The sequence below is a fragment of the Urocitellus parryii genome, chromosome X (assembly GCF_045843805.1).
Source record: "Urocitellus parryii isolate mUroPar1 chromosome X, mUroPar1.hap1, whole genome shotgun sequence".
Classification (NCBI taxonomy): domain Eukaryota; kingdom Metazoa; phylum Chordata; class Mammalia; order Rodentia; family Sciuridae; genus Urocitellus; species Urocitellus parryii.
In genome coordinates, this window is record NC_135547.1 from 37,612,960 (window position 1) to 37,639,132 (window position 26,173).

The 26,173-nt window shown below is 34.6% G+C and overlaps 1 protein-coding gene across 3 annotated transcripts in view; it reads right to left on the bottom strand.

The window, feature by feature from the left end:
- Window positions 1–737: 737 nt before the first annotated feature.
- The window catches only part of Alg13 (ALG13 UDP-N-acetylglucosaminyltransferase subunit), a 72,757-nt gene continuing 47,321 nt past the window's right edge, over window positions 738–26,173 (bottom strand). For 2 of the 3 annotated variants that reach the window (XM_026396779.2, XM_026396776.2), the window contains 9 exons: window positions 25,567–25,687; window positions 22,915–22,947; window positions 22,765–22,820; window positions 19,709–19,780; window positions 18,285–18,450; window positions 13,999–14,175; window positions 6,587–6,627; window positions 4,548–4,728; window positions 738–1,656 (listed from right to left, as the gene is read on the bottom strand). In XM_026396779.2, coding sequence (XP_026252564.1) covers window positions 1,394–1,656; window positions 4,548–4,728; window positions 6,587–6,627; window positions 13,999–14,175; window positions 18,285–18,450; window positions 19,709–19,780; window positions 22,765–22,820; window positions 22,915–22,947; window positions 25,567–25,687 — 1,110 coding nt within the window. In that variant the 3' untranslated portion in view covers window positions 738–1,393. The remainder of the gene's footprint in view (window positions 1,657–4,547; window positions 4,729–6,586; window positions 6,628–13,998; window positions 14,176–18,284; window positions 18,451–19,708; window positions 19,781–22,764; window positions 22,821–22,914; window positions 22,948–25,566; window positions 25,688–26,173) is intronic. The other variant, XM_026396778.2, reaches the window with a different exon arrangement.

The following is a 26,173-nucleotide window of genomic DNA, read 5'->3' on the forward strand; positions in this document are numbered from 1 at the left end:
AAGAAAACTTTAAATATCTATGAGGTAAGATATACCAAAGCATTTTGGATGAAGTAGCCCTAAGAGAAGAATTGATCAATACAGATTTTGTGGCTTTTAGACAGATGGAGGAAAGCAAAAAAGATTGATGAAATGTGTCTCACACAAAGTCAGAGAAAAGCTAGTCTTTGCAAGATAATCTAAGAACAAAAACTGGAAGATATGAAAACTATTAGAAGTACAGGACAATGAGAAAGCAATTCTACATGAAAGTTCCATAGGGGAGTTATAGATTTTTTGGAGGTTGGGTGGGGGTTTACCAGGGATTGAACACAGGAGCACCTTAAAGCTACATCCCCAGCCATTTTTATTTTGAGACAGGGTCTCATTAAGTTGCTTAGGGCCTCACTAAGTTGCTGGGGCTGGCCTTGAACTTGTGTTCTTCCTGTCTCAGCCTCCTTATAAGCATGTACCACACCACACTGAGCTACAGATTTATTTAAAACCAGAAAAACAATTTAAAAATATACATTCCCAAGAGAAAAGAACTAGACAGTATGCACTGCAATGACCTGATATTGAAATGTTTTTCAAGTGGCCCTGCAACTGCACCCCCCCAGCCCAAACTATAATTTCACATTCTTTGCAACTAAAATGCCAGAGGAAAACATGTTGAAACAATCAAATGTCTAGTACACTTTTCACTGTCATGAAAAAGAAAAAAAAAACACTCATTTTGGTAATTTTAAATGCTCGTTTTTATTTACTGCTAACTGTGCAAAGGACACCAATTCAATACTGTGCAGTAAAACAGTTACATACATCTAATATTAAACAATAACATATGAGAGAAATCTAAAGCAGAGCACCATGTGCCTTCAAAACTGATTAACATCACAGAACACAACTCAGGTCAGATTAATTCTTAAGAAACCTGAAGAGCTCTCTCATTTAATATTAAGATTTTCAGAAACAAAAACTCTTGGGTTTGCTGTTTTACTTTCTAGAAAGTTGAAATTATTCCAATTTTGAACAGTTTTGTCTGAACCAAGGTATTAATATTAATATGTATGATACTTGTACCAAGGTTAATAGTTTGTATGATTACTCCTTTTATCAATTGGCACCATCAGCTAATACAAAGGTGACAAGCTGGCTGATAGGAAAACATCTGAATACAATGAACTATGCTCAACATGGGGCTAGTTGTACATCCATCTGGATTTCCTTATTCACAGCCCAAAGTAGTATTCCTTTAGAGGAATATTTTAAATGAAAAGATAAAATAATCTTAAAGACAGATACAAGAATGATGACTTTTACCACCTACATCACTTAAACAGTAACATAAAACACTCTTTGAAAACCAAACAGCAAGAAAACGGCAGTGCAATATTCTTCATATTGCTGCATCTTACATATTCTGAGGTACATAATGAGAAGCTGAAGAAGGTGAAGCAATATAGCCAACCGGCCCAGGATTTATAGCACCATGAATTTGAGAACCACCATATGCTATACCAACTGGATGCCAGGAGGCAACATAGGAATGATCTGGCACAACAGGAAGGCAGGAATCAAAACCTGGCAAAGGAGGCTGGCCATAGGGATCTGACATTACTGGATAATAGACTGCTCCACGAGGGATAGATCCAGGGTCAATATTCAGAAAAGTACCTGAAACAAAGAATGCATATAGTATGCTTTATATACAAAAATCCACTACAGCAGAACTCCAGTTATAAATGATCTTTGTAATTTTATAATGATTTTATTTATTAATTTATTTATTTTTATACAGTGTTAAGAACTGAACCCAGTGCCTAATATGTTCTAGGCAATCACTCTGCCAATGACCTATACCCTAGCCCACAAATGGGTGGTATTAGAGGTGAAAAATATATTTAGTATAAGAAAGTTCACAGGAACTGCAACAGGAGCACATCAGATATAAACAATAGTGTCTGGGGCTGGGGTTGTGGCTCAGTGGTAGCGCCCGCCCTTGCCTAGTATGTGTGAGGTACTAGGTTTGATCTTCAGCATCAAAAATGGTATCATTTTTAAAACGACAGTGTCTAAAACAAGCTACCAAAAATTTATTCAAAACATTTCAAATAAAAAATTATACATACATTTAAAATGTGTCGTCAAATCTATTCTTTCTGTAGATAGTGTTCTGGGATGATTTAAGTGTCAACAAGCTAAATACATAAACATTCTCTAGCATGCTTCCAGCTCTTATAAGAAGTGGTCATAATTAAATTTCCCAGCAGTTTTCCAGTATAACACGAATCATCCAAATAATCATTTTGTACCAATTTAGCAATGAAAAATGCAGGTGTCTGTACAGTCTGATGTATACTTAAAGGTATAATACAGAAGATCATTCTAAAAGTATCTTCTCATAAATGTTTTTTGGGATCCTAATATTATTTTACAACACTTCTGCTACTATACATCAGTTTCAGTGGAAATAGACAATGCTGATCTGATCTTGCTACAGTGACTATACCTATGAGATACAAAGGAATCTTTAATTCCTTTGGTTATCTTAGGCTATTCTGTGAATTAAAGACTGCCACTGCCTCATGGTTTACTATAATTAAAAATGACCTTATAAAAGGTACATTGCACAAAAATGCAATGAAGAATGACATTTTTAAATAACTATAGGTCATATCACATCAACACACATAATGATAAGATTCTGGGACTAATCACATTTCAAAACCAAAAATATGCTTTATAAGGGAGAGAAAAAGGAAATTAGCATTCCTAATATACACCAAACAGTATATGAACACATAAGGTGTTTATTAGTTCTTAGAACCCTGACAAGTTAGATATTTCCCATGATACAGAAAATCAGGTTTAGGGAGGTTAGGTAACTTAGAAGAGATCACAGCCACTGAGTAGCAGTGCTGGGATTTGAAACACATCTGGTAGGTTAGTTCACATCACTTCTCTAGAGAAGTAGAGAAATTATTCTGATTCTGTCCAAGAAGGGTAGTCCAAAGATCCTAAATCCCCCTAAAATGCCTCTTTATCTGTACTATACTCTGAGCTCACACAGCAACTATACTTACGGTCTAACATAGTGGTTCTTAAACTTTTGGGTCTCAGGGACCCCTTATGCTTTTAAAAACTTGAGAACCCCAAACAGCTTTTTTATGTGGACTATAGCTATTGATATTTACTGTATTGGGAATTTAAATGAGAAAATTTTAAATTATATATGAATGTGTAGCCAACAACAAAAAAATGTAAGAGTGCCATTGTTCTATACTTGTTCAAATTTCTAATGTATGGCTTAATAGATGACAGTTGGGTTCTCATATGCACTTCTGTATTTAATCTATTGCTATGTTGTCTTAGTTGAAGTATATGAAGAAGTCTGTCCTCACGCAGACATGTAGGTAGAAAAGAGAAGTCCTTTAATAACAAGACTTCAGGTAATTATATTCTTTGATGCTACACCAAAACTATACTAAGGGGTAGTTTCTCAAAGATCACTGGCAATGTGCACTTTTCATACTGTTACATTAAAATTCATTGTTTTATCTTGCACTTTGGATAGCTCTTTTACAAAATGAGGCATGAGTAACATCATGAGTTAGTAATTGGGAAACTTTTACTTCACATGGTTATATTGGTCTCCCAAATATGGATATATTTCATTATACAATTTATAAAACTGCATTCACTAATAACTCCACTTATTAGCAGAGTTGTAATCCCTGGAAAGCTGTTGAGCTTATGATAGCAGATCCAGGTTCTCTAATTTTTATTGGAAAGTTGGAATTTTCTTTAACAAATATTACCATGTTGTTTTTTCTTAAGTCATAGTCTGACTTTGTTCATTTGAGAAAGTGTTGGGCAGATCAATCAAGTACAAACAGCCATAATTTGTCTGTCAGCTTTTCAAGTAAAAAGAACGATCCATTAAAAATATGTTAGCTGGGGGCTGGGTATGTAGCTCAGCAGCAGAATGACTGCCCAGCATGTGTGAGGCCCTGAGTTCTATCTCTAGAACCTCCAAAAAAAAAAAAAAAAAAGTCAGCTAGTTCAGCTAGTAACTCAATAGCACAAGCATCTTTTCCTTACGTGAATCAGCATACTTCGTCCAGTATGCACAGTGTTTTATAAATAGTTCCCATTTTGTCACAAAGACTATTAAATACAAAAGCACAAAAAGTTAGTAAAAATAACATCTTTGACCAAAACAAGAGAAAATTAGTACTTTTGTACAAATCGTGTGGCAGTCAGAAGATACTGACCACTAGCAGAATTTGGTGCTAGTTATTTAGTTTGTGATTAGGTACAAGCAATTTTACCCACCACTGATTTTTGCACCCTGAATGCAAATGTAATGCAATAAGACAAACAGAATCTTAGTATTGCTATTAATCTCTTGAAAGGTCCAGGGACCTCAAGGGGTCCACATATCATACTTTTATAACTGCTGGTCTAGGTATATAGCTCCAATGAAACATCTAAAAGATTATAATTAAATTGTACACAATAAAATCCCATTATCTTTCTTGCAAGCAATCCCATTACAGACTCACCATGTGTTGATGCTTCTATGTGTGTACCACTTGCTCTCCCTACCTCACTGTAAAAGTGAGGAGCAGTTTGGTCTACCAGAGAAGGTGGTTCACAATACATTGGATAATTCTCTACATAAAGCTGCTGCTGTTGCATCTGTGGCGCATAGACCATGGAGTGCCAGTAGTTGTGGTGATAGCACTGGAGCAAGAAAGGGCAACAACAAGAAGAAATTTTACTATTCCCTTTTCTTAAAGTATTTTAGTTCATCACTTTAAAAAATGTGTCCATTTCCAGGTGGGGTAAGATTTGATATTTAGAAAATTTGTTCTCTTCTAGAACTAAGATTTTTGCAGTATCTCTTACCTCATATTTGGACCTACGAATTATAGAAAAGCTTGCTAAGGAAATCAGAGATATACAAAAATCTGAATACAAAGATCCAGATTCTTTTGTAGCATTATTTTAAAAAGCATTAATCACTGAACAACTTAAGTATTTAACAATAAGGTGCTGGGTGAATAAATTATTAGATGTTCATAAAGGAGTACTATACAGCAAAAAAGTCATGCTATTAAATATTTAAACACAAAGTTACTCATCTTAAATTAAACAAGTAAAATTTTATATAGCATAATCTCTATTTTGTAACATAAAAATTAGAAAACTGTAAGGAAATGTTTCAAAATTCACAGTGGTTATAACAGGTAATATTAGTTTTTTTATACCTCAGTATTTCCCAAATGTAATGTCATGAACATTACTATTTTTGAAAGTATTAAAGCACCTATTCTGCATTTCCTGGTATTCTCATGTTGTAAAAAGCAGGAAAATATTTTTTTCTCTGAGATACAGTTTCCCTATGTTGTTGCCTAGGCTGCCCTTGAACTCCATGGGTTCAAGTTATCCTTCCACCTCAGCTTCCTCAGTAGCTAAAACAGGTGTGCATCATTGTGCTCATTGGGAAGAATATTTTCAAATGCCTCAGTCTTGTAGGACAGATAACAAGTTTCCACATGTGACCATAAAAAATACAACTAAAGGACAAGTAATTTATCAATTCTTAAAACTACATTTAGGGAAAAAAGTCTCAAAGGGGGGAAAAAAACCACTATACCATTCTTAATTTAGATGTATAATATGTATAAAGTTGTAAGGAAATCAGTGATAAAGAATATGAACTATATGAGTATTATCCAGGAGACTATATATTATTATTGTCTGCCAAATCTTAAGATGTCTTTTCAGAAAAATATGTCCTTTCAATAAACACACCATCTTGTTGTATCAGAAATAAAGTGTTTTATTATGATTACTGTATGTATATAGGTGACTGTATGACCAGTGATTCTGCAATCTGTACAATTAGAAAAATGAGAAACTATACCCCAATGATACAATTGTATGAACTGCCAAGATCATTGTAATGTCATGTGTAGATAATAAAAAAAAAAATAAAGTACATCTGTAAAAATAAATGAATAAATAAATAAAGTGTGTTTCAGGGGAAAATGATCCCTAAAGGAATAAAATAAAAAGGAGCTCTCACCTCAAATCAGGGACACCTTCCTGTGCTAAGATTTTTGTCAGTACCCACCTTTATAACCCAGCAGAGTGGTGAAAAACAGTTTTTGACAAATATGTATGAATATATGACTGCTTTTTAAAATAATTATTTAAATGTCTGAATTAGTTTTCATATAAAATAAATAGCAAAAATCTTTGAAGTAAGCTGAATAAACAATCCATTTATTTTGAGTATATAACAGTAAATTGTTGGTATATAATGTTAAATGTGAAGACTAATATATGCTGAAGTTGTGCAACTTAAGAGTCCAGTCCCCACTTTCGATTTACAAGTATTTATAATAAAAGAAACTGAACCACTGGGAGGCTAAAGTGGAAAACATGGTTAGTTATCTTCAGTGACCTGTCAGAAAACAATAAAAATCTTAGTTCTGTCACAGTGTTTTTGGTTTTTAAAGTTCAAGTATCTGATTTTTCAAAACAGATATTTTGAGTATAGAATTTATCAAAGCAATTTAAACATGACACTTACCTGCAATCCCAGATTGAAATAGTACTGCAAAACTTTTGTATCTAAAATGAAAAAGTTCTAATTTAGTGATAGATTGACATAAGCAATTAGAACTATCATTTAAAAGCTTTTCTCTTTGAGCATTATTAAAGTAGATATAAATGTATTCATTTGTAGTCAACTGTAGTCAATTATAGTCCACACTGACATAATCGTCAATTCTATCTCATAATAAGTGAACATTTACCTAAGACCATTTTTTTCTGGTACAAGGTTTAATTACCAAATACAAATTATATTTCTATTCTTAATATTAGATAGATGCTACAGGAATGCCATTCTGTATTTAAGAAGAAACAAAGTGATAAAATTTCTCCAGACATTATAGTACTTTTATTTCACAAATGAACAAAACTAGATGTATTGAGGAAGAGAGAATGTTAGCATTCTGTGTGTTTTGCTACAATCCTGGGAACGTAAACATGCTAAATATACTATTCTTGCACTCTAACTGTATCTCTAAATATATTTTTACTGATTGACCTGACAGATAATTTCAGTTTATCCATAAAATGACATATTATTCAGCAACAGAAAAGAATGAAGTACTGATACATGCTATACAACATGGATAAACCTTGAAAACATTAAGGGAAAAAAAGCCAGGCACAAAAGACTACATATTGTTATATTACATTTACATGAAATACTATAATAGGCAAAGCTATGGAAACAAAAAGTAGGCAGGGCGAGGAGGAATGGGGAGCAACTACTAATGGGGGCAGAGTATCTTTTGGGGGTCAATAAGAAGTTAGAAGAATGCATGCAGAAAGAATGAATGCAATCATCACACAGAAAAGACTTAGAAATACAAAACTAGGTGCACAGAGTTCACAGAAGAATCAAAGATTGGAATGAAGTAGAGATGAGATAGTAGAAAGCCATAATTGTCATAGTTAACCCGTTGAACTTCACAGAAACTGAAGAATCACTGAAGGGTTCTGAACTAGGAAGAGATGCAAAGTGATACAGAAACCAGATAATTGAGAAGCTAATTAAATTGTTCAGTAAAGGCATGACCTAGGATGGAGACAGTGGATAATTTTTAAAACATACTAGAAAAAGGAAAACACAATTTTTTAATAAATCAGCCAAGGTTAACACACCACACAAAAATCAACCGAATTTTTTGTGTATTAGAGGGACAAAATTAGAAAATGAAAGTTTAATCTATTTACTACAACACCAAAACCTTAAACATATAGGACTATTTTTAACAAAAGATGTAAAAGATTGCTATATCAAAAATATTGTTTAGAAACCAAAGAAGGTCTAAATAGATTACTATGATATTATGGTTCGTGGATTCAAAGTGGCAATAAAATGGCAATTCTCCCCAAACTGAGTAATCCCAAATTACCAAGTGTTTTAGGGAGGTAGGGAAAGACATGAGGTAAAAACTGTCAGTCAAGGGGCTGGGATTATGGCTCAGCGGTAGAGCACTCGCCTAGCATGAGCGGGACCCGGGTTCGATCCTCAGCACCACATAAAAAATAAAGGCATTGTGTTGTGTCCATCTACACCTAAAAAATAAATATTAAAAAAACTGTCAGTCAAATGGAAATGCAAATGACTCAGAATACCTAAAAAAGTGTTAGATAACTTACAGATAATTTATTATAAAAATTGTGTGGTACTAGCATAAGGATTGAAAAATAGATCAATTGTTCAGACACAGACCAGCACTCTAAATAGTCATTTGATTTTTGGCCAAAACCAATGTGAAACAATAAGGGAAAATCTTTTTCATAAAGGTACTGCTAGAATACCGAAAAGCCAGCCATAAGGTAAAAAAATAAACTGACCTCAACCTCCATCTCACACCATAAATAAAAATTAATTTGAGATAATTACAGACCTAAACACAAAACTAAAAGCACAATTTTTACAGGAAATCATAGCAGAATATCTTGTGGGTGCGCAAAAATATCTTAGGTTAAAGAAAGCAAAGTGGATTTTATTACAATTAAAACTAAGGCTCACGCAACTAAGAACAGAACAGGGAGGAAGAGCAGAAAGAAAGGATTAACATTAAACAGAGACATGAGGTGGGAGGGAAAGGGAGAGAAAAGGGAAATTGCATGGAAATGGAGGGAGACCCTCACTGTTATACAAAATTACATATAAGAGGTTGTGAGGGGAATGGGATAATAAACAAGCAGGGAAATGAATTACAGTAGATGGGGTAGAGAGAGAAGATGGGAGGGGAGGGGAGGGGGGATAGTAGAGGATAGGAAAGGTAGCAGAATACAACAGTTACTAATATGGCATTATGTAAAAATGTGGATGTGTCACCGATGTGATTCTGCAATCAGTATTTGGGGTAAAAATGGGAGTTCATAACCCACTTGAATCTAATGTATGAAATATGATATGTCAAGAGCTTTGTAATGTTTCGAACATCCAATAAAAAAAAAAAAAAAACACTAAGGCTCACCAAAATACACAATGAAGAAAATAGTTAAGCCAAAGAAAGGAGAAAATATTCACAAAACATACCTGACAAAAGACTAGTATTTGGAATATGTAAAGAATTTCTACAATTTAATATAATACAAGTGACAAAAATAAGATATAACAGATCCTTTATAAAAAATATGCAAATGGTCAATAAGCACATGAAAACAATACTCAAATGGATCTCCACATGCAAAAAAAAATCTATACAAAGACCTTATACTCTTCACAAAAGTTGACTCAAAATGGATCAGAAATGTAAATTAAAAACACAAAAGTATAAAACTCCTAGAAGATAACTCCTAGGAGAAAATCTAAATGACCTGATTTGGTGACGACTTTCAGAAACAAATGGCCTGGTTAGGTGATGACTTTTCAGATACAACACCATAGGCATGATCTATAAAAGAAGTAATTGATAAAGTGAACTTCATTACAATTTAAAATATCTGTGAAAGATGCCATCGAAAGAAATGAAAAGATAAGCCACAGACTGGAAGAAAAAATATGTGCAAAAACATATCTGAATAGATGTTATCCAAAATATATAAAATTCTTAAAATTCAACTATAAGAAAACAACCTGATTTCAATATGAGCCAAAGACCTTAAAAGACACCACATCAAAGATATATAGATGGCAAAAGTACACCTGAAAAGATGCTCTATATCATATGCTCTAAGGGAAATGCAAATTAAAGTAATGAGATGCCATTCCACACCGATTAGAATGGCCAATATCCAGAACACCGGTAACACCAGTGCTGGTATGAATATGAAGCAGTAGGAATTCTCATTAATTGTTGGTGGGAATGCAAAAGGATAGTCACTTTTGGGCTGGGATTGTGGCTCAGCGGTAGAGCGCTCGCCTAGCTTGGGCAAGACCCGGGTTCGATCCTCAGCACCACATAAAAATAAAACTGCATTGTGTTGTGTTCATGTACACATAAAAAATAAATATTAAAAAAAGAATAGTCACTTTTGGAAGATAATTTGGCAGTTTCTTACAAAACTAAATATACTTTTACCATCTGACCCAGCAATCATGGTTCTTGGTATTTACTCAAAAGTTGAAAATACTTCCAAACAAAATGTTGTCCTAGGATGTTTACTTATTTTACTTATTAATTGTCCAAACGTAGAAGCTACCAAGATATCCTTTACAGGGTAAATGGATATATAAACTGTGATATCTCCAGACAATGGATTATTATTCAGTGTTCAAACAAAATGAGCTAAGAAGCCATAAAAATACATGGAGGAACCTTCAATACATATCACTGAGTGAAAGAAGGAAATCTGAAAGTGTTACATTCTATATGATCACAATTATATGGCCTTCTGAAAAAAGCAATATTATGAAGACAATAAAACGATCAGTGATTGCCAGAGGTTGGGGGAGGTGGTATGATTACATGGAGCACAGAGGTGTTTTATTAGTTAAAAAACAAAAACAAAAACAAAAAAAGTGTGCTGGGAGCAGTGGTGCACATCTGTAATCTCAGAGGCTCAGGAGGCTGAGACAGAAGGATAGAGAGTTCAAAGCCAGCCTCAGCAAAAGCAAAGCAGTAAATAACTCTTACTGAGACCCTGTGTCTAAATAAAATACAAAATAGGGCTGGGGAGATGGCTCAGTCAGTAGTCCAGTGACCCAAATTCAATCCCCAGTAACAACAACAACAAAACCAACTTATGTGTAATACTGTAATGGAGGAAATGTATTATATATTTGTCCAAACCAACATGTACAACAGCAAGTGTAAACTCTAAAGAAAACTATGAATACATCTTTGAAGGACAATAATGTGTTAATGTAGTTGCAACAATTATAACAAATGTACCAGTCTGGTGTGGGGATGTTGATAATATAGTAGGCTATGCACATTTGAAGATAGGAGGTATACGGAAAATTGCTGTACCTTCCTCTAAATTATGCTGTAAACAGAAAACTGCTCTACAAAATGGTCTGTTTTATTTTTTAAAGTAGTGAGGAGTGAACTCAGGGGTGTTCTATCACAGAGTTACATTCCTAGTCCTTTTATTATTTTTTTCTTTTAAGACAGGATCTCACTAAGTTGACAATGTTAGCTTCCAACTTGTGATCCTCCTGCCTCATCCCTCCTGTAGCTGAGATTACAGATGTGCTCTACCATGATTGGGTGTGGAGGTTGGGGGTGGGATTAAAGTGTCCTCATTAATCACCACAATACTTAAGATAAAAGCAAGTGACAGCACTGATGTTTGTGAGGATAAGAAATTCTTGTGCTAGTGGGAGTTCAAAATAGTACAGCTTTAGAAAAATGTTTGGCAATTTCTTATAAAAGTAAACACAAATTTCTATGACCTAGCAATTCCACTGCTAGGTATTTATTCAAAGGAAATGAAAACATTTATTCACAAAGACTTGAGCAAGAAAGTCTGTCAGTCTTTATTTGTAACAGCTTCAAACTGGAAATAGCCCAGATGTAAATCAACAGGAAAATGGATCAACTTTGGAATACTGATACAATGAACTATTAATCAGCAATAAAAGAAAATGGACTATCAATATATGCAGCATGCATAAATATCAAAAACATTATGCTGAGTTTAAGAAGCTTTCTATAAATACTATATACTGTATTGATGGAATTTTAAAACGTACAAAACTAATCTATGGTAGAAAAAAATCAGAACAGTGGCTGACTCTGGGAGAAAATAGTGAGGGGACCCAGGAAAGACATAAGAAAACACAGTGGGATGGTAATTTTTTGGGGGGGACACTGGAGCTTGAACCCACAGGTGATTTACCACTCAGCCACATCCCCAGAATTTTAGTTTTTTTTTAATAGGGTCTTGCTAAATTGCTGAGATTGGTCTTGAATGTCCAATCCCCCTGCCTCAGCCTCTCGAGTCACTGGGATAACAGGTGTGTGTCACCATGCCCAGCTTAATAATGTTTAATACCTTGAATGGGATTTAGGTAACACAGGTGCATGCATTGTTTTGATTATAATCAATGCATAATGTACATATTTATGAGGTATAACATGATATCCCATGTTGACACATGTATACATTATGTAATGATCTAATCAGGGTATTAAGCATATTCATCATCACAAACGTTTAACATTTCTTTGTGGTGAAACATTCAAAATATTTTCTTCTAGTTATTTTGAAATATACATTATTAACTATAGAAATGGAATACCAGACTATCTAACTATAATTTTGTACCCACTGACCAATCTTTACCCTATCCTCCTCTCCCCTCTACCCTTCCCAGCCTCTAATAATCACTCTTCTACTCAGTACTTCCATAAGATCAGTTTAAGATTCCAAATGAGTGAGATCAGGTGATATTTGTGTGCCTAACTTATTTCACTGAACATAATGTCCTCCAGGTTCATCCATGTTTCTACAAATGACAGGGTTTTATCCTTTCTACAGGTGAATAGCATTCCATTTTGGAAATTTATACCACATGTTCTTTACCTATTCTGGGAAGGTCTACTGATATCTATATATATTTTTTTCAATTCATAAAGATAAGATGGAGGGTTGGGGTTGGAGCTTAGTGATAGTGTTTGCCAGGCATGTGTGAGGCACTGGGTTTGATTCTCAGCACCACATAAAAATAACTAAAATAAATGTTTGTCAACTAAAAATTTTTTTAAAAAGTGAGATGGATGAATCAATTGACAGGGAGATAAATGGAGGGCAAGATGAACAAACATGTGACAAAGCTAGATAAACATTAAAGACAGAATCTTGATGATGAATATATTACTACGCATTTGAAAATTCAACTACAAAAGCTGGGATGTGACTTAGTGGTAAGAGTGCTTGTCTGGCATGTCTGAGACCCTGGGTTTGATCCCCACCACTCTAAAAATTAAAAAAAAATTCTGATGTATGCTTGAATATTTTCATAATAAAATGCTGGAAAATGAAAGTCAGCATTATGTGGTGACATCTTGGACACAGAGGGGGAAGAAAGGAGAGAGAATATAGAAATCAGGATTTAGATATTGGGTAAATTAGATGGAAATTTAAGAAAATAAGAAGAATCAATATTTTGTGTGGCCTGGAATAAGAAAGGGAGATGAGGAATTTTATCATGGACATTTAAGTTTGAAATGGAAGTCTAAAAAGCTACAGGAAATACCTTGAAAGCAGCTAGAAAACAAGCTAACTGAAACTTTTGAGACCAATGCACAATTTGGGAATCACTACATAGACACAATAAAGTTTTAAGGTAGGGGAAAAAAACAGAATGGAGTTGGAGACAATTTTGATGATTGCCTTAAGGGCTAGGGAAAAACTCACAACAGAGTAGATAAGCAGCTAGAAAAATCAAGAGAATGCTAAGCCAAAAATATAAGCAAGCTGCAAATGACCAACAACTATAATTCTCCGGCAACTATAATTCTCTTGAGTAAATACTGACAAATGGAGAGGTAACAAAAAACTTCCCGTGGAAAATTACTCTTTAGAAACAGGAACACATAGCTGAAATCCAAGGCAGATCAGACCCTTATGAGCCCTATTCAAAATTCAGTTGCACTCAAGATTGCAATAATTTCGTAAGTTTATGCAAAGAATGTATAAGGAAAAATTCTGATACCAACTCCTGCTTTTCAAGAAAAATAACTGAGAAAAGCAAAGCTACTCATTTGAGAAACTTCAGGATAGACAGGTTGCTACTAAAACAAACAAAAAACATTATGAGTTGTTGAAATGAACTACCCATTTATTATACAGAAGATATTCTCAGCTTTTAATTTACAATTGATCCTTTCCCTAGTCAATTACCCAGGATTATGCTCTCAAGTCAATTTCCATTTGGTTCCCCACCCCATAGGTCAACCAAAGATAGCTCTTAAAAATTGCTCAGACATAAATAAACTTATACAAGTCTCAAAATCTACTTACCTTGAGGCAGATCACTGCCACTTGGATCACAGGAATAGGGTGGAGGTGGAGGTGGAGGTGGCAAGTTTGAAGCCTCCCCCATTTCAAGAGCAGAAGCAGGAAGTGGTAGTGGTGGTGGTGGAAGAGAGGACCCAGCAGCAGGAACAGAATGGTATGGATAGGATGGTGCTGCAATCACTAACAAACAAAACAAAGTGTCAGTGCACAAGAGTAACATCTTAAAAGCAATAGTTCATCTTCTGCTTTTCTTATTTCCTGAATATGATCAAAGAATTCTTAACTCATAGTTTGACTTAAAAACAAAAAGTTGGAAGGTTACTTAGCTTTATACCCAACAAAAATTTAAAGATGTTTTCAGCAATCTGTCAGTCAAAATTATAAGATGTAGAAGTTCAGAAGAGACAGATTAAACAGCACAGATTAGAGATTTCAGAGTTTTCAGTTATGTCTGAAGAATTCTACTGGTAAGCATCTGAGGAATATAGGTAACTTCAGCTTACCACAGTTTAATCTCTAAGGAGGAACAAAAATCTAAAACAAAGCAGGATATATGCAATATTTTATCCTTTCAACATTTCATGCTTGTTAAAACAGCTTAAAAACAATGCTCATTTATGACTTATAATTTTTGATATGTGAAATGAAAATATAATGCTTAAATATTCATCCTCTATTATGATAAAGGAAAAATTATGGTTCCAACATAGCAAAAACATACATACACATGTATAATATGCCAAATTAAATTTGTTCATTTTTTGATAAATGATCAATTAAACTAATTACTTTTGCCAAATTGGGAAATTCAAGTACCAAATTTCATTGCTGTATTACTGGCACTATCATTTTAGCCCTAAGAGTATAGAAAGTTTCATTGCATCATTCAATAAAGGATTGAATATTTGGGTTCAAGTAGCCTGAGGTTAGTATAGGAACAATTTATGCAAGTTTATTATTTTGATAATTTAGCAAGAACTAATCCACACTGTTTTCATTCAGTGACAAATACTAATTACATACTCATCTGTACTTTTTACAAAGCTACAGGCTAATAGTAATAAGATATTGTGTCTTAGGGTGATCTAAAACTTGATGAAACAATTTTGGGGGGTGATAAAACAATTCTGTCTTTATTGTGGTGGCAGTTATACAACTTTATGCATTTATCAAAAACTCATAGAACTGAGCATCAAAACAAAAATTTTACTGTATCTCAATTAAACAGTAAATTTTTTAAATTTGCTCAACTATTTTAGAATTTTGACATATGATTAGAAATCTCCACTTTTGGGAAAAGAATTTAATTTTCAGAATATCCCCTAATGCTCTAAATCTATGAACCAAACAAAAAATGGCTTACCAAAAAAAAAAAAACAAAAAACACCTTTATTCCTTTAAAACTAGCACTCAAAACAAACCACACCATCTCTTTAAAAAAAATAAAAAGCAGCATGGAGTACTCAGTTGGAAAATAGCAGGCCAGTAGACAGAGGTTAATACAATCTCATAGGCCTAAATCAACAGTAAAAGAAATTTGAAGGTTACTGTCTGTACAGTAAGCCCTTTAAGAAAGGCTTTTATTTTCAATTGCTCCTCAGACTTTGAGCTCCATAAGCTTAACAGGTATAATTCAAGGGATGGCTCCAGAAAAAGAGAAGTACTGTTTTCTCTGATATTAGTAGAAATCAGCATAGGGCATTTCGCCCATCCATGTAGCTGCAGCTGCTTCAGGACATTTCAGAAGGGAATATAAATACATACAGTAAGGCTCCACTTCTCTAGAGATCAAAGAAAAGGGCCAAAACTAAGGTATGGTGAGGTGCTCCAGCACAAAATTTAAGGGGTCACCAAAACTAATGCAAAAAAAAAAAATGACTGAAACATATTTGGGGTAAAAATTCAAACCTCATTCTCTATACACTATTGTGTGATAATTTTCTATGAGGGTACAAATATTCTGTGTTGTCCTACACCATAACTGCTAGCCACGTGTGGCTTTGAGCACTTAGCATGAAGCTTAAGTGACTGAAGAACTAAATATTTTATTGAATTGCAACTAATTTAAATTACCACATGAGATTGCCTTGCTTGACAGCATAGCAATAAGTTGCTGAGGCTGGACTCCAACTTGAGATCTTCCTGCCTCAGCCTCCCAAATAGAGGGGCTGGGATTATAGGCATTCCCCACTATGCCTGGCCTCGTTTTTCTACCTACTATATATATTAGATCGGGCTCTTTGTAGTTTGTCATTACTAAAATGTTTGTCTTCTTTTTCTAAATCTTTCCTGAGTATTGTAGCCTCATGTGTTTTTCTAATTCTGACTTCTGTTATTCTTTAACATTCTGTAGTATTTTGTTAATTTCTTTACCTCATTTTGAAATAGACTTATAATTTTAAGTTTGCTGAGCTTAATTTCTGGCATACTTTTGCCATCTGCAGGGATATTCATCTTTTTCTTTTCTATCAGGGGTTGATTGAGCCCAGGGGCACTTAACTACAAAGCCATATCCGTAGACCTTTTATTTTGTGTGTGAAGGTTACCCGGGAGTGAACTCGGGCACTTGACCACTGAGCCACATCCCCAGCTCTATTCTATATTTTATTTAGAGATACGATCTCACTGAGTTGCTTAGTGCCTTGCCTTTGAACTCACTATCCTCCCACCTTAGCCTTCCAAGCCACAGGTACTACAGGCATGTATCACCACGCCTGGCAGGGATATTATTCTAATATTTCTTAACATATCTTTGTATACCATTTTACCTTAATGCTTTTCTTTTTTTTTTGTTATATGCAAAATTAATTTTCATTAATTTTACAAGTAGGGAATAGTCTTCTGACTTCATGAAGCTCTGTTTTGTGGAGTATTCAAAATATAACTGGTTTCTAGGATTCCTTGGTTCTATCCTCCCCAATTTTATTCTGGACCTGTTCTTTTCCCCATCATGATCAATTCTGAATCCACTCCCAGAAACTTCTCAGTGAGAAACAATACCCTAAAAGGGAGCATTGCAAGGTCAGGTCTGAGGGAATAAACTGCTTTCTAAACCTTTCCGTTCTTCTATAAAGTGGCTCATACACTCCCTACTATTAGAAAGATCAAATCCCTTCCCAGTTTTAGCTACTTATTCCAAATTGGCCACTCTAATTTCTTTTGGGGTTTTTCTATTCTTCAGTCTATATAACATCCTCAGTGCTTCAAGCTTCTTGCTCACACAAAAATCTGAGAGTATTCAAAAGTCCTGTGCTGGTAGTTTCTTCCTACCTACTTCATTTTGAGGGTTTGTGTGGATACCATATCATCTAGTTTTGTTGCAGATTTTGTTTGTAGGTTTTTACTTGAGGACTCAGAAAAGCTATGCTGTTGTTGCCATAACCTTCTCAGAATTCTGAGAATTTTAATTTATATTAAATCATTCCCATTCCACAATTACTTCATGAATTAGTACTATCTATACTCCCAAGCACATAGATAAAAAAAGGTTTAGTAACATGACCAAAATTACACACCTAATAAGCTGCAAAACTGGGATTTTAACCTAGATTCTTAAAATCTAGAGCCTAATATTCTTTATTATGATATTTATAGGAACATAATTCATTACACAGGAATGTATTTTAAGCAAACTTTTTAGAAATTTATCCAATAAAGTGAGAAATATAATAAAACAACTCAAAGATTTAGAAACAAGTACAAGTCTTCTAAGTAGTCAGTAGCATATGATAGGCACAGAATCTTACTGGAGCCAATTGAAACCCTGACTCTCAAATCTCATGGATTCCTGAATAGCACTGTTGAGGGCCATAGCAGAGTCAGGATGACACATGGCATTTTTGCCAGAAAGGAGTGGTTGAGAGGTGATGCCAGCAAGCCATTGAGATGATGATGGTTATGTTAAGCTGTGTATTCAATTGTATATTAGACCCCTGCTATCCACCTCTGCCTGCTACTTTGGATTCCTGGGGTGTTCCTGTTGGTTGGGGAAGTGCCAGAGGAGGGATTTCCGGAGGAGGGATTTTCCGGTTGGTGTGTAGGGTGTGTGGGGTGTGTGTGTGTGGGGGGGGAGGCCAGCGGAGAATAAAGGACTTCCTGTTTTGAACCTACAAGGCTGTGTGGCGGCTCAGTTATTTTGTGCCCAGCCAGACTGCAGCATAGCACCACAAACTTTAAAGTTAAAATTCAAGATATTATAAAATCATCCTATCTAATAGCTAGAATATTCGTATGTACATGTTTATGAATAGGAAAAGAGCTTTCAAAGTAAGCAAACACTAAAAACCTACCTGATCTACCTCCTGTAGGTGGAGATACAAATAGAGGCTGAATAACATTCTGTGAGGAAACTGGCGAGGTATTACTAGCTTGATTAGCTGCTGTACAGTTAGATAAGACTGTAGCTGGAACATTATTGGCACAGGAAGCCGCAACTGCTGCAGAATTTCCCATCATCTGTAAGTATGGAAGAAAGTTCAGAATTCTTAAGTTTGGCTTCTTTAACAGCATTGGTTTCTTATCTGAACCTACATTATAGGAAATATTTTGTTTTGATAAGTAAAACACTGAAAAGTCAAACTTTGTATAAACCCTATATAGAAAGGTTACTTCTTTTAGAAGACACGACATTATTTTGAGAGCTTTTTAATTTTGTTTTCCTGAAAAGGTAAACAAAATGATTCAATGAAACTTCAATGAAAAATTTCCTTCAAACTCCTGTCCTCCATATACCTAGTTGCCTTCTTCCCAACCAGGTCACTTCTGTGTTTCCTGCCAATCATTCCAGAGATTTGTAATGCATATATGCATACACATTTCCCCACATAAACACTTTTTAAATATAAAAGGTGCTTTGCATTTTTTTAACTTCAAGACTTCATGAGATTGCGATTTTTGCTGCTTAGGAAAAAGCTCCTCAAGAGAACAGGTTACTTTCTCACAGCATCTATTACAGGGATGAGCATGAAGAGGTAATCAATGGTAACAGACTCCTCTTAAACACCGTCCTCATTGGCAGCCTCTATTTCAGAAACTTACCACTAACTGCAGAGTGCCTGGCTACCCACTCTGTTCCTCTGAAATTGCATTCAAAGTCATCTGTGGTCTCTATGGCAAACTCTAGTAGACTCTTGTTAATCTTTATGTTGTTTGACCTCTTGGCAGCAAGTGACACTTGACTGTTCCTCAAAATTCTTCCCTCTTCAGAACTTCTACAATATGGAAGCATAATATGCTTTTCTTCCATCCTTGACTATTCATTTTCTATTCATTTTCTAAATTTTGTGAACAGCAGGCTCTATTCTAGATTCTCAATCTCTTCCTTTTCCCAGACAATCCTATTCACTCTTAGATTTCAACTTCCTTTCTTTATGCTGACTCTGAATTCCAGAGGACAGCCTTACATTTAAGTTTCAGTAAAATAAAGATAACTTTGTTAGGTAATTTAATATTAACTCATTCATTATGTAAGAGTTTCATGGTAAAGTACGAGTAGTTTAACATGAACACATAGAACGGTGTCTGGAATACCATAGATGTTTAATCAATTTGTTGAATGAATTTATGAATCACTGTGCCAGATGCCACAAGATTAAAATACTATTTAAAGAAACACAAGCAGATGCTTAGAAGTATGATGAAGGTAAAGAAAGAGAAAACTCATTTCCTCTATTCAGACCATGTAAATGAATGCTTGCTAACACTAAGAGATTACCTTCTGGGGGTAGCTGTATGAGGTAACTGTATCCTGAGGAGACAAAGAACATGGTCTTCTGTCCTGAAGAGACTTTAATGAATATAGAAATATAGTTGAACAAAGAGAAATCTAGAAGCCATCACATTAATAAAATATCTGCTTTGTTTCAATCTTTAAAGCTAAATGAAAGTGATATGTCCTGAAATCATTCAAGTTTTCAAGTGACTACTAAGATAATGGTCCAAAAGGTATCATTCTAGTGCCTGATTTAGGTGACTGCTATATTACCTATCCTCATCACAACCAACCAGTCCTCATGGATTGAAACACCTTCTTAGTAGGTCTTTCTTGCCCTAAAAGCTTCAAACACCAATAACAGTTTTCCTAAAAGAAAGCCTTTTATCTGACTATGTAGTTTGGGACAAGGATAGGTTCAGTGCTTGTTTAGCTACATTCTAATTAAGCAGGATGTTAACAGAGTAAGGATTCAAATACTATTTCCCTGTGGCTCAAGACCTTGTTTTTGTGAAAGTAAAGATCATTTTAAAAGGCTTAGACTTATGCATAACAGATTACTGTGGCAGCAAAAATACAGCAGCAAAAAATTACTTAAAATTTGCTTTGGATTTGGGGGCTGGGAGTGGAACCTCTTATGAGATTCAAAGCTCTAGGGGCATATGATGAATTCAGAACAAAAAGGAATATGGAAAAAGTGAAATTAAAGGAACAACAAAGTGTCCCTTCCTGACACCCATAATGATAAGATTTTTATTTACCTTTTCATTTGGATGGCTATTTCAAGAGATGGTATTGAAAGTATACTCAATATGAGAATAATAATAATGGGGTAGGGAAAACACACTATTTTTCTAACAGGGGCAAAGTAGGGGAAGGAACAAGAAAGGAAAAATAATTATGCATCAGAATTTTCTTCTAATTTCTAAGATGTATAGAAAACTTAACAGTAAAACAAAAGTTTTAGTACCTGAAGATTCCAAGGTTAAAATTAATCATAATTAGATAATAGAAAATAATTATTCCAGTTCTCTTGGGTACATGGTAGGAATGCCTTTCTAGGTTCCATCTAAAGTTAGGTATGGCCATGTGAGTTATTTGACCAATGAAATATGAATAGAAATGTTAATAGTCAATGTTCAATTTCTGTATCTTTTGTCCTGCTGAACTGTGAAAGTATGAGCCCATCACTCCAGATCCCTGAGTGACAATGATAAACAGAAGGCCATAACCACCCTGCACTGGACATATAACATTAGCAAGGACAACTTTTCCTATGTGCAGTCAACTGAGACTTTGGTGGGGTGGGGGTGGAAGAGTGTTAATGCAGCAAAACCTGAAACAGAAACTGGTAAGTAGATGTAGGGTGCTGCCATAACAAAAACCTAACTGGAAGGAGATAATGATTGGTGAAATGAATTAGAAATGCAAATGTTAGTATTATGTTTTGACTATTATCAGCAGTTTAGCAAGGTCTTTTCAGAGATGTATGTAGGAAAAAGTTGGCAGTGTGTAGAAAGGAATGATAGTGAATAGACTACACAGTCCTTGTATCTAGGGACTCATAAGATTGAAGAAAGCATGTTTCAACCCTAAACTATATAATATAAATGCTTTGGATGATGAAGACCAGTTAAAACTCAGTTTTGTAGCATTAAATAAAATCACTGTTAAAATCTTTGAGTACATTAAGATGCCTCAAAGCAAGTGTTCAACTAGGGATATAATCTGTGTACTTAGACAAAACACCTCATGAAAAAGTATCCAAAGGTATGTCCCTTCCATCAATCCTTGATGAGCTCAATGTACTTGCAATCAAGTAGAAAGAACTCAGGGATAAGAAACCAAAGAATTATAGCAAATCTAAGTAGTATATCTATAAAAAAATGGAATTGTTAGCATAGCTTTTGGTACCAGAAACATAGGAATCAAACAGAATCCAAATAAATTCAACTCAGAGCCAAAGAAACCATGAGCCAGGACTAAAACCATTCAAGGGAAATAAAAATCCTTGAGCCCCTATCTTCTCTAAGAAGCAGGCTGAGAAAGTCACTCAGTTACTAAGGAAGGATTATCCTCCAGTGGCTACTTCAAATATGGCCAATAATAATAAATCAGAGAATAGTCTCTATGTGCAGCATGGTAGCCCTCACAATGTGTACCCATATAAATCTCAGAATTGCTACAGACCATTAACTATGTTTCTTATACTTTCCCCCTTTCTGAGTAGTAAGAACTTTACTGTAATTTTTACACTATCCCACCACTGTAAATTTGGGAGAGGGGTGTTAAACTTGGTGGTTTTGGGTTCAGGCCTCAAGATCAAGAGGAACTGTACCTGGACCCAATATATAGAATCTTACACATTACCCAGAAATCCTGTGCTTTGAGTTTGATTACACTGAATAGGACTTTTTAGGTTGTCTCTTTAGGGGTAGAAGTCAGTATTTTGCCTGCAGGAGGAAAATACATTTTTAAGTTGAATGTTGTAGTTCTTAGTGTTGTCGAAATATTTCCAAATTTTTGCCTTCCAGGCACACAGAGATTAGACTCTTTAGTGAGACCTTCTGTGGTCAACAAAATAAAAAAAGAAAGTAATGCATCATCTCCAGTGAAAGCTTTAAGACCCAATGCACCATTTATCACCTTTTATTTCAAAAATGGATGGAGTATCCACAGCCTGAATACCTGAGCAAACCTTCCTATAGACCTTCACTGGATATGTAGCATAATCAGAAAGTATACTTGTTAATAATATTGGAATTTAAAGCCCATTTTGAAAAAAAAAATCGTAATAAAATCTTCTAAATGATCATCACTACCAATGTTAGGATGTCCTCTCATACCACTTCATAAGGGATAGATCTGACCAGAATTAATTTCATAAAAGTGGTATGATGTTAGATGTATTACTTAATTTCTATGCTTCAATTTCATCTACAAAATGAGAATATAATTAATTGCCTCTGATTTAAATAATTTATATATAGTTCTTAGAACAGTGGCCTAATACATAGTGGATATGAGTTTATTAGTATTTGTTATTATTAAATACCTACCAAGTTTGCTGTAGACACAGTTGTGCCATATACACCTGAAGTTTCATAGTCTGGCTCTAGAGGATATAGCCAAAGGGGAAAAAAAGTAGCATTAATTTATAGTTTGAAATTCCACCAACAATGAAAAATGTCAAATTACATCTCACTGACCTGAAGGATAAAGATACTCTTCATGATATTCCCCTAGAAAAAAAGGCAAGACAAAAGTTGTGTTTACATAGGTCTTTATAGCTCAGCAGATCCAAACTGACAACACTTGCTTTTTTTTTCTCTTAAGTTTTATGAATATATTTTCAAAACTAAAATGCATACATTCTTGAAAGTGATTGGAGTTTTTATAGTATTCAATAGACATTGAATCTAAGAATTAGCTACAAATAGTACAAATTTCTCTTCAAAATCCCCTTAGCTCTTAGCCAGGGTTTTTACATCTGTTTGAACACTATGCCCACTTTTTCCATGTAAGAGTGGTTGGTATAATGTAGCAATCAAGAACATAACTTTATCCAGTGACTTGGGAGGCTGAGGCAGGAGGATCACAAGTTCCAAGCCAGCCTCAGCAACTTAGACTCTGTCTCAAAATTTAAAAATAAAAATAAAAAATGGGCTAGGGATATAGCTCAGTGGTTGAATATCCCTAGGTTCAATCCCTAGTACACACACACACACACACACACACACACACACACAAAAAAAAAAAAAAAAGCCCATAACTTTATGCCACTTATTTAATCTTTGTACTTCTTTATGGTAAAAATAGGGATAAAATACCTAGTTTATATGGGTTTTGAAGAATGTTAAGTTAAATGAAAATAAATTAGCATGGTGGTGACATACATAGTTAACACTCAAGTAGTGACTATAATGGAATCGGACTATACCCCATAGTTTTCTGAGGTAGACATTAAAGGACTATCTCAAGCCTTATTTGTTTTTCAGCCTATTTCATGCAATACTTGTAAAATATTTTTCTCCTCAAAAGATGACTCAATAAAATATGAAATATTTTACTTTAAGATCACTATAACAGGGCTGGGGGTGTGGGTCAGTGGTACAGCATTTGCCTAGCATATATGAGGCACTGGGTTCGGACTTCAGTACCACATAAAAATATAAACAACGAAGTTATAAAAAATATTATAGGGCTGGGATTGTAGCTCAGTGGTAGAGTGCTCACCTAGCATGTGTGAGGCCCTGGGTTTGATCCTCAGCACCATATATAGATAAATAAATAAAGGTTAAAAAAATCACTATAACATTGAAATGCAGAGAAAAATCAATCTTCAATTTGGCAGATTTCCACCAAATAAAACACCAGAAGTCTAAACTGGATTTGATTCTGAAACATCACTCATAAACCACACAGGCCTTCAACTCCTCTGGACAACAGGGTTTAAGGTGAGAACAAAGATTAAGTTACTACAAATGTGCCACTACGGGTGAGAAAACTATTTAAAGCTACCCATGACAGCTAAAAGGAAAAGACAAGAGTCATCTGAATAAAAAAGCAAAATATGAGCATTCTTAAGCATATGCATGTATAAATATTTTACAGATCACTCTTGTACTAAAGATTTTGCCCTCATTCAATTCCTAGAAATATCTACTCTTATTTTCCTAAATATAAGTAGCACAAAGAATATCACAAGTAAGAAGGAACCTAATTAATATAATCAAGTCATTCAAATACCACAAACCCCAATCATCCAGAATTCTTCCAGGAGACAGATATCACTTAATAGTAAATGGTAAAAAATAAACACAATCCACAGTGGAAGGTATGTTAAGGATACAAATATACAACTTTAGACATGGACCCATCTCTGTGAATCACAAAGGACCACATATTATATGAGAAATGTCCAGAATAGGTGAAATCCATAGAGATAGGAAACATTACTGGTGATAGTCAAGGGCTGAGGGTTTGGTAGTCAATGAGGAGTGGGCCCTAGTGAGTATATAGATTCTACTGGGGATAATAAAAATGTCCTAAAATTAACTGTGAAGTTTGAATATAGTAAAAATCACAGAACCTTACACTTTAAAAGGGTAATTGAATGGTATATAAATTATAAAGCTGTTACAAAAAGTTATATATCTGCCATTTACCAAGGGTATGACCTTGGCCATATCATTTACCTCTGAACCTCAATTTTCTCATATATAAAACAGGAATACCACATTCCTCAGGAGGATACAGTAAGAACTACATTAAATTATAAACATAATTACTTATTAAAATGAATGGCATCATTGTGTTTATACAGATAGATTTCTATGGGTGAAGAAGTTATTTTGCAGTAGTCTTGTAAAATAAAGCTAGTCAAATGAAAAGGCTAACATACAAATGATGAGGACAACTATAAATAGCACTTTACTGGGCTGGGGCTATAGCTCAGTGGCAGAGTGCTTGCCTAGCATGCATGAGGCACTGGGTTCAATCCTCAGCACCACATAAAAATAAATAAATTTTAAAAATAGCACCCTACTAATAAGGAATAGATATTTTCCATTCTGATAACTCACCAAATCATAACTCTAAATCAAAGACCTATGCAGAAAGCTGAAAATGATTTATAACACTACAGTGGCTTATTTAAACAGAAGTCTGTTCTTTTGAGAAATAACACCTTTTGAGGACATCTTTGAAAAACCAGCAAGCTGAGGTAAGAACTTTGAATTCTTTCAAAACAAGCTAACAGAGTAAGAACTCAAAACCAAATCTATGGTCTACTTCATAGCCTTGATGTGCTAATGCCATAGAATCATCTTTTAAAAAGTATTTGACAATAATTGACTCACCACTGTCAGTCTGAACATTGCCCTCCTCTGAATTGAAAGTCTGTTTGCCTGAGCTATGTCCCCGTCTTGCAACACAGTATCCCGAAGCAGCAGGAACCATTGTAGCAGGACCTCCATGGTTCTATACCAAAGAGAGACATATACACATGCACTTTCATTAGTCAGAAAAAAACTAGAGGGATATTTTTAAAGAAACTAACACTGTGAATTGCTGTTATAAAAAAGTCTCTAAGTAAATGTTTTAAAATTGTATTTTTCAGAATAAAAATATGTGAAGTAATGATGAAGGAAACAAAATATTGGAGCTGGGGTTGCAACTCAGTGGTAGAGTGCTTATCTAGCATGTGTGAGGCACTGGGTTCAATTCTTAGCAATGCATATAAATAAATGAACAAAATAAAGGACCATCAATGTCTAAAAAATATTTTTAAAAAACAATATTAGCCAATATAATAGGGGTAAGATTGTCTACCTCTACCCCTTACTTAATAACAACTTAAAAGTTTCATCACACATCTTTAAAAACTCTAAGATGAGCCAGGCATGGTGGTGCATGCCTGTAATCCAGCTCGGGAGGCTGAGGCACGAGGATTGAAAGTTCAAAGCC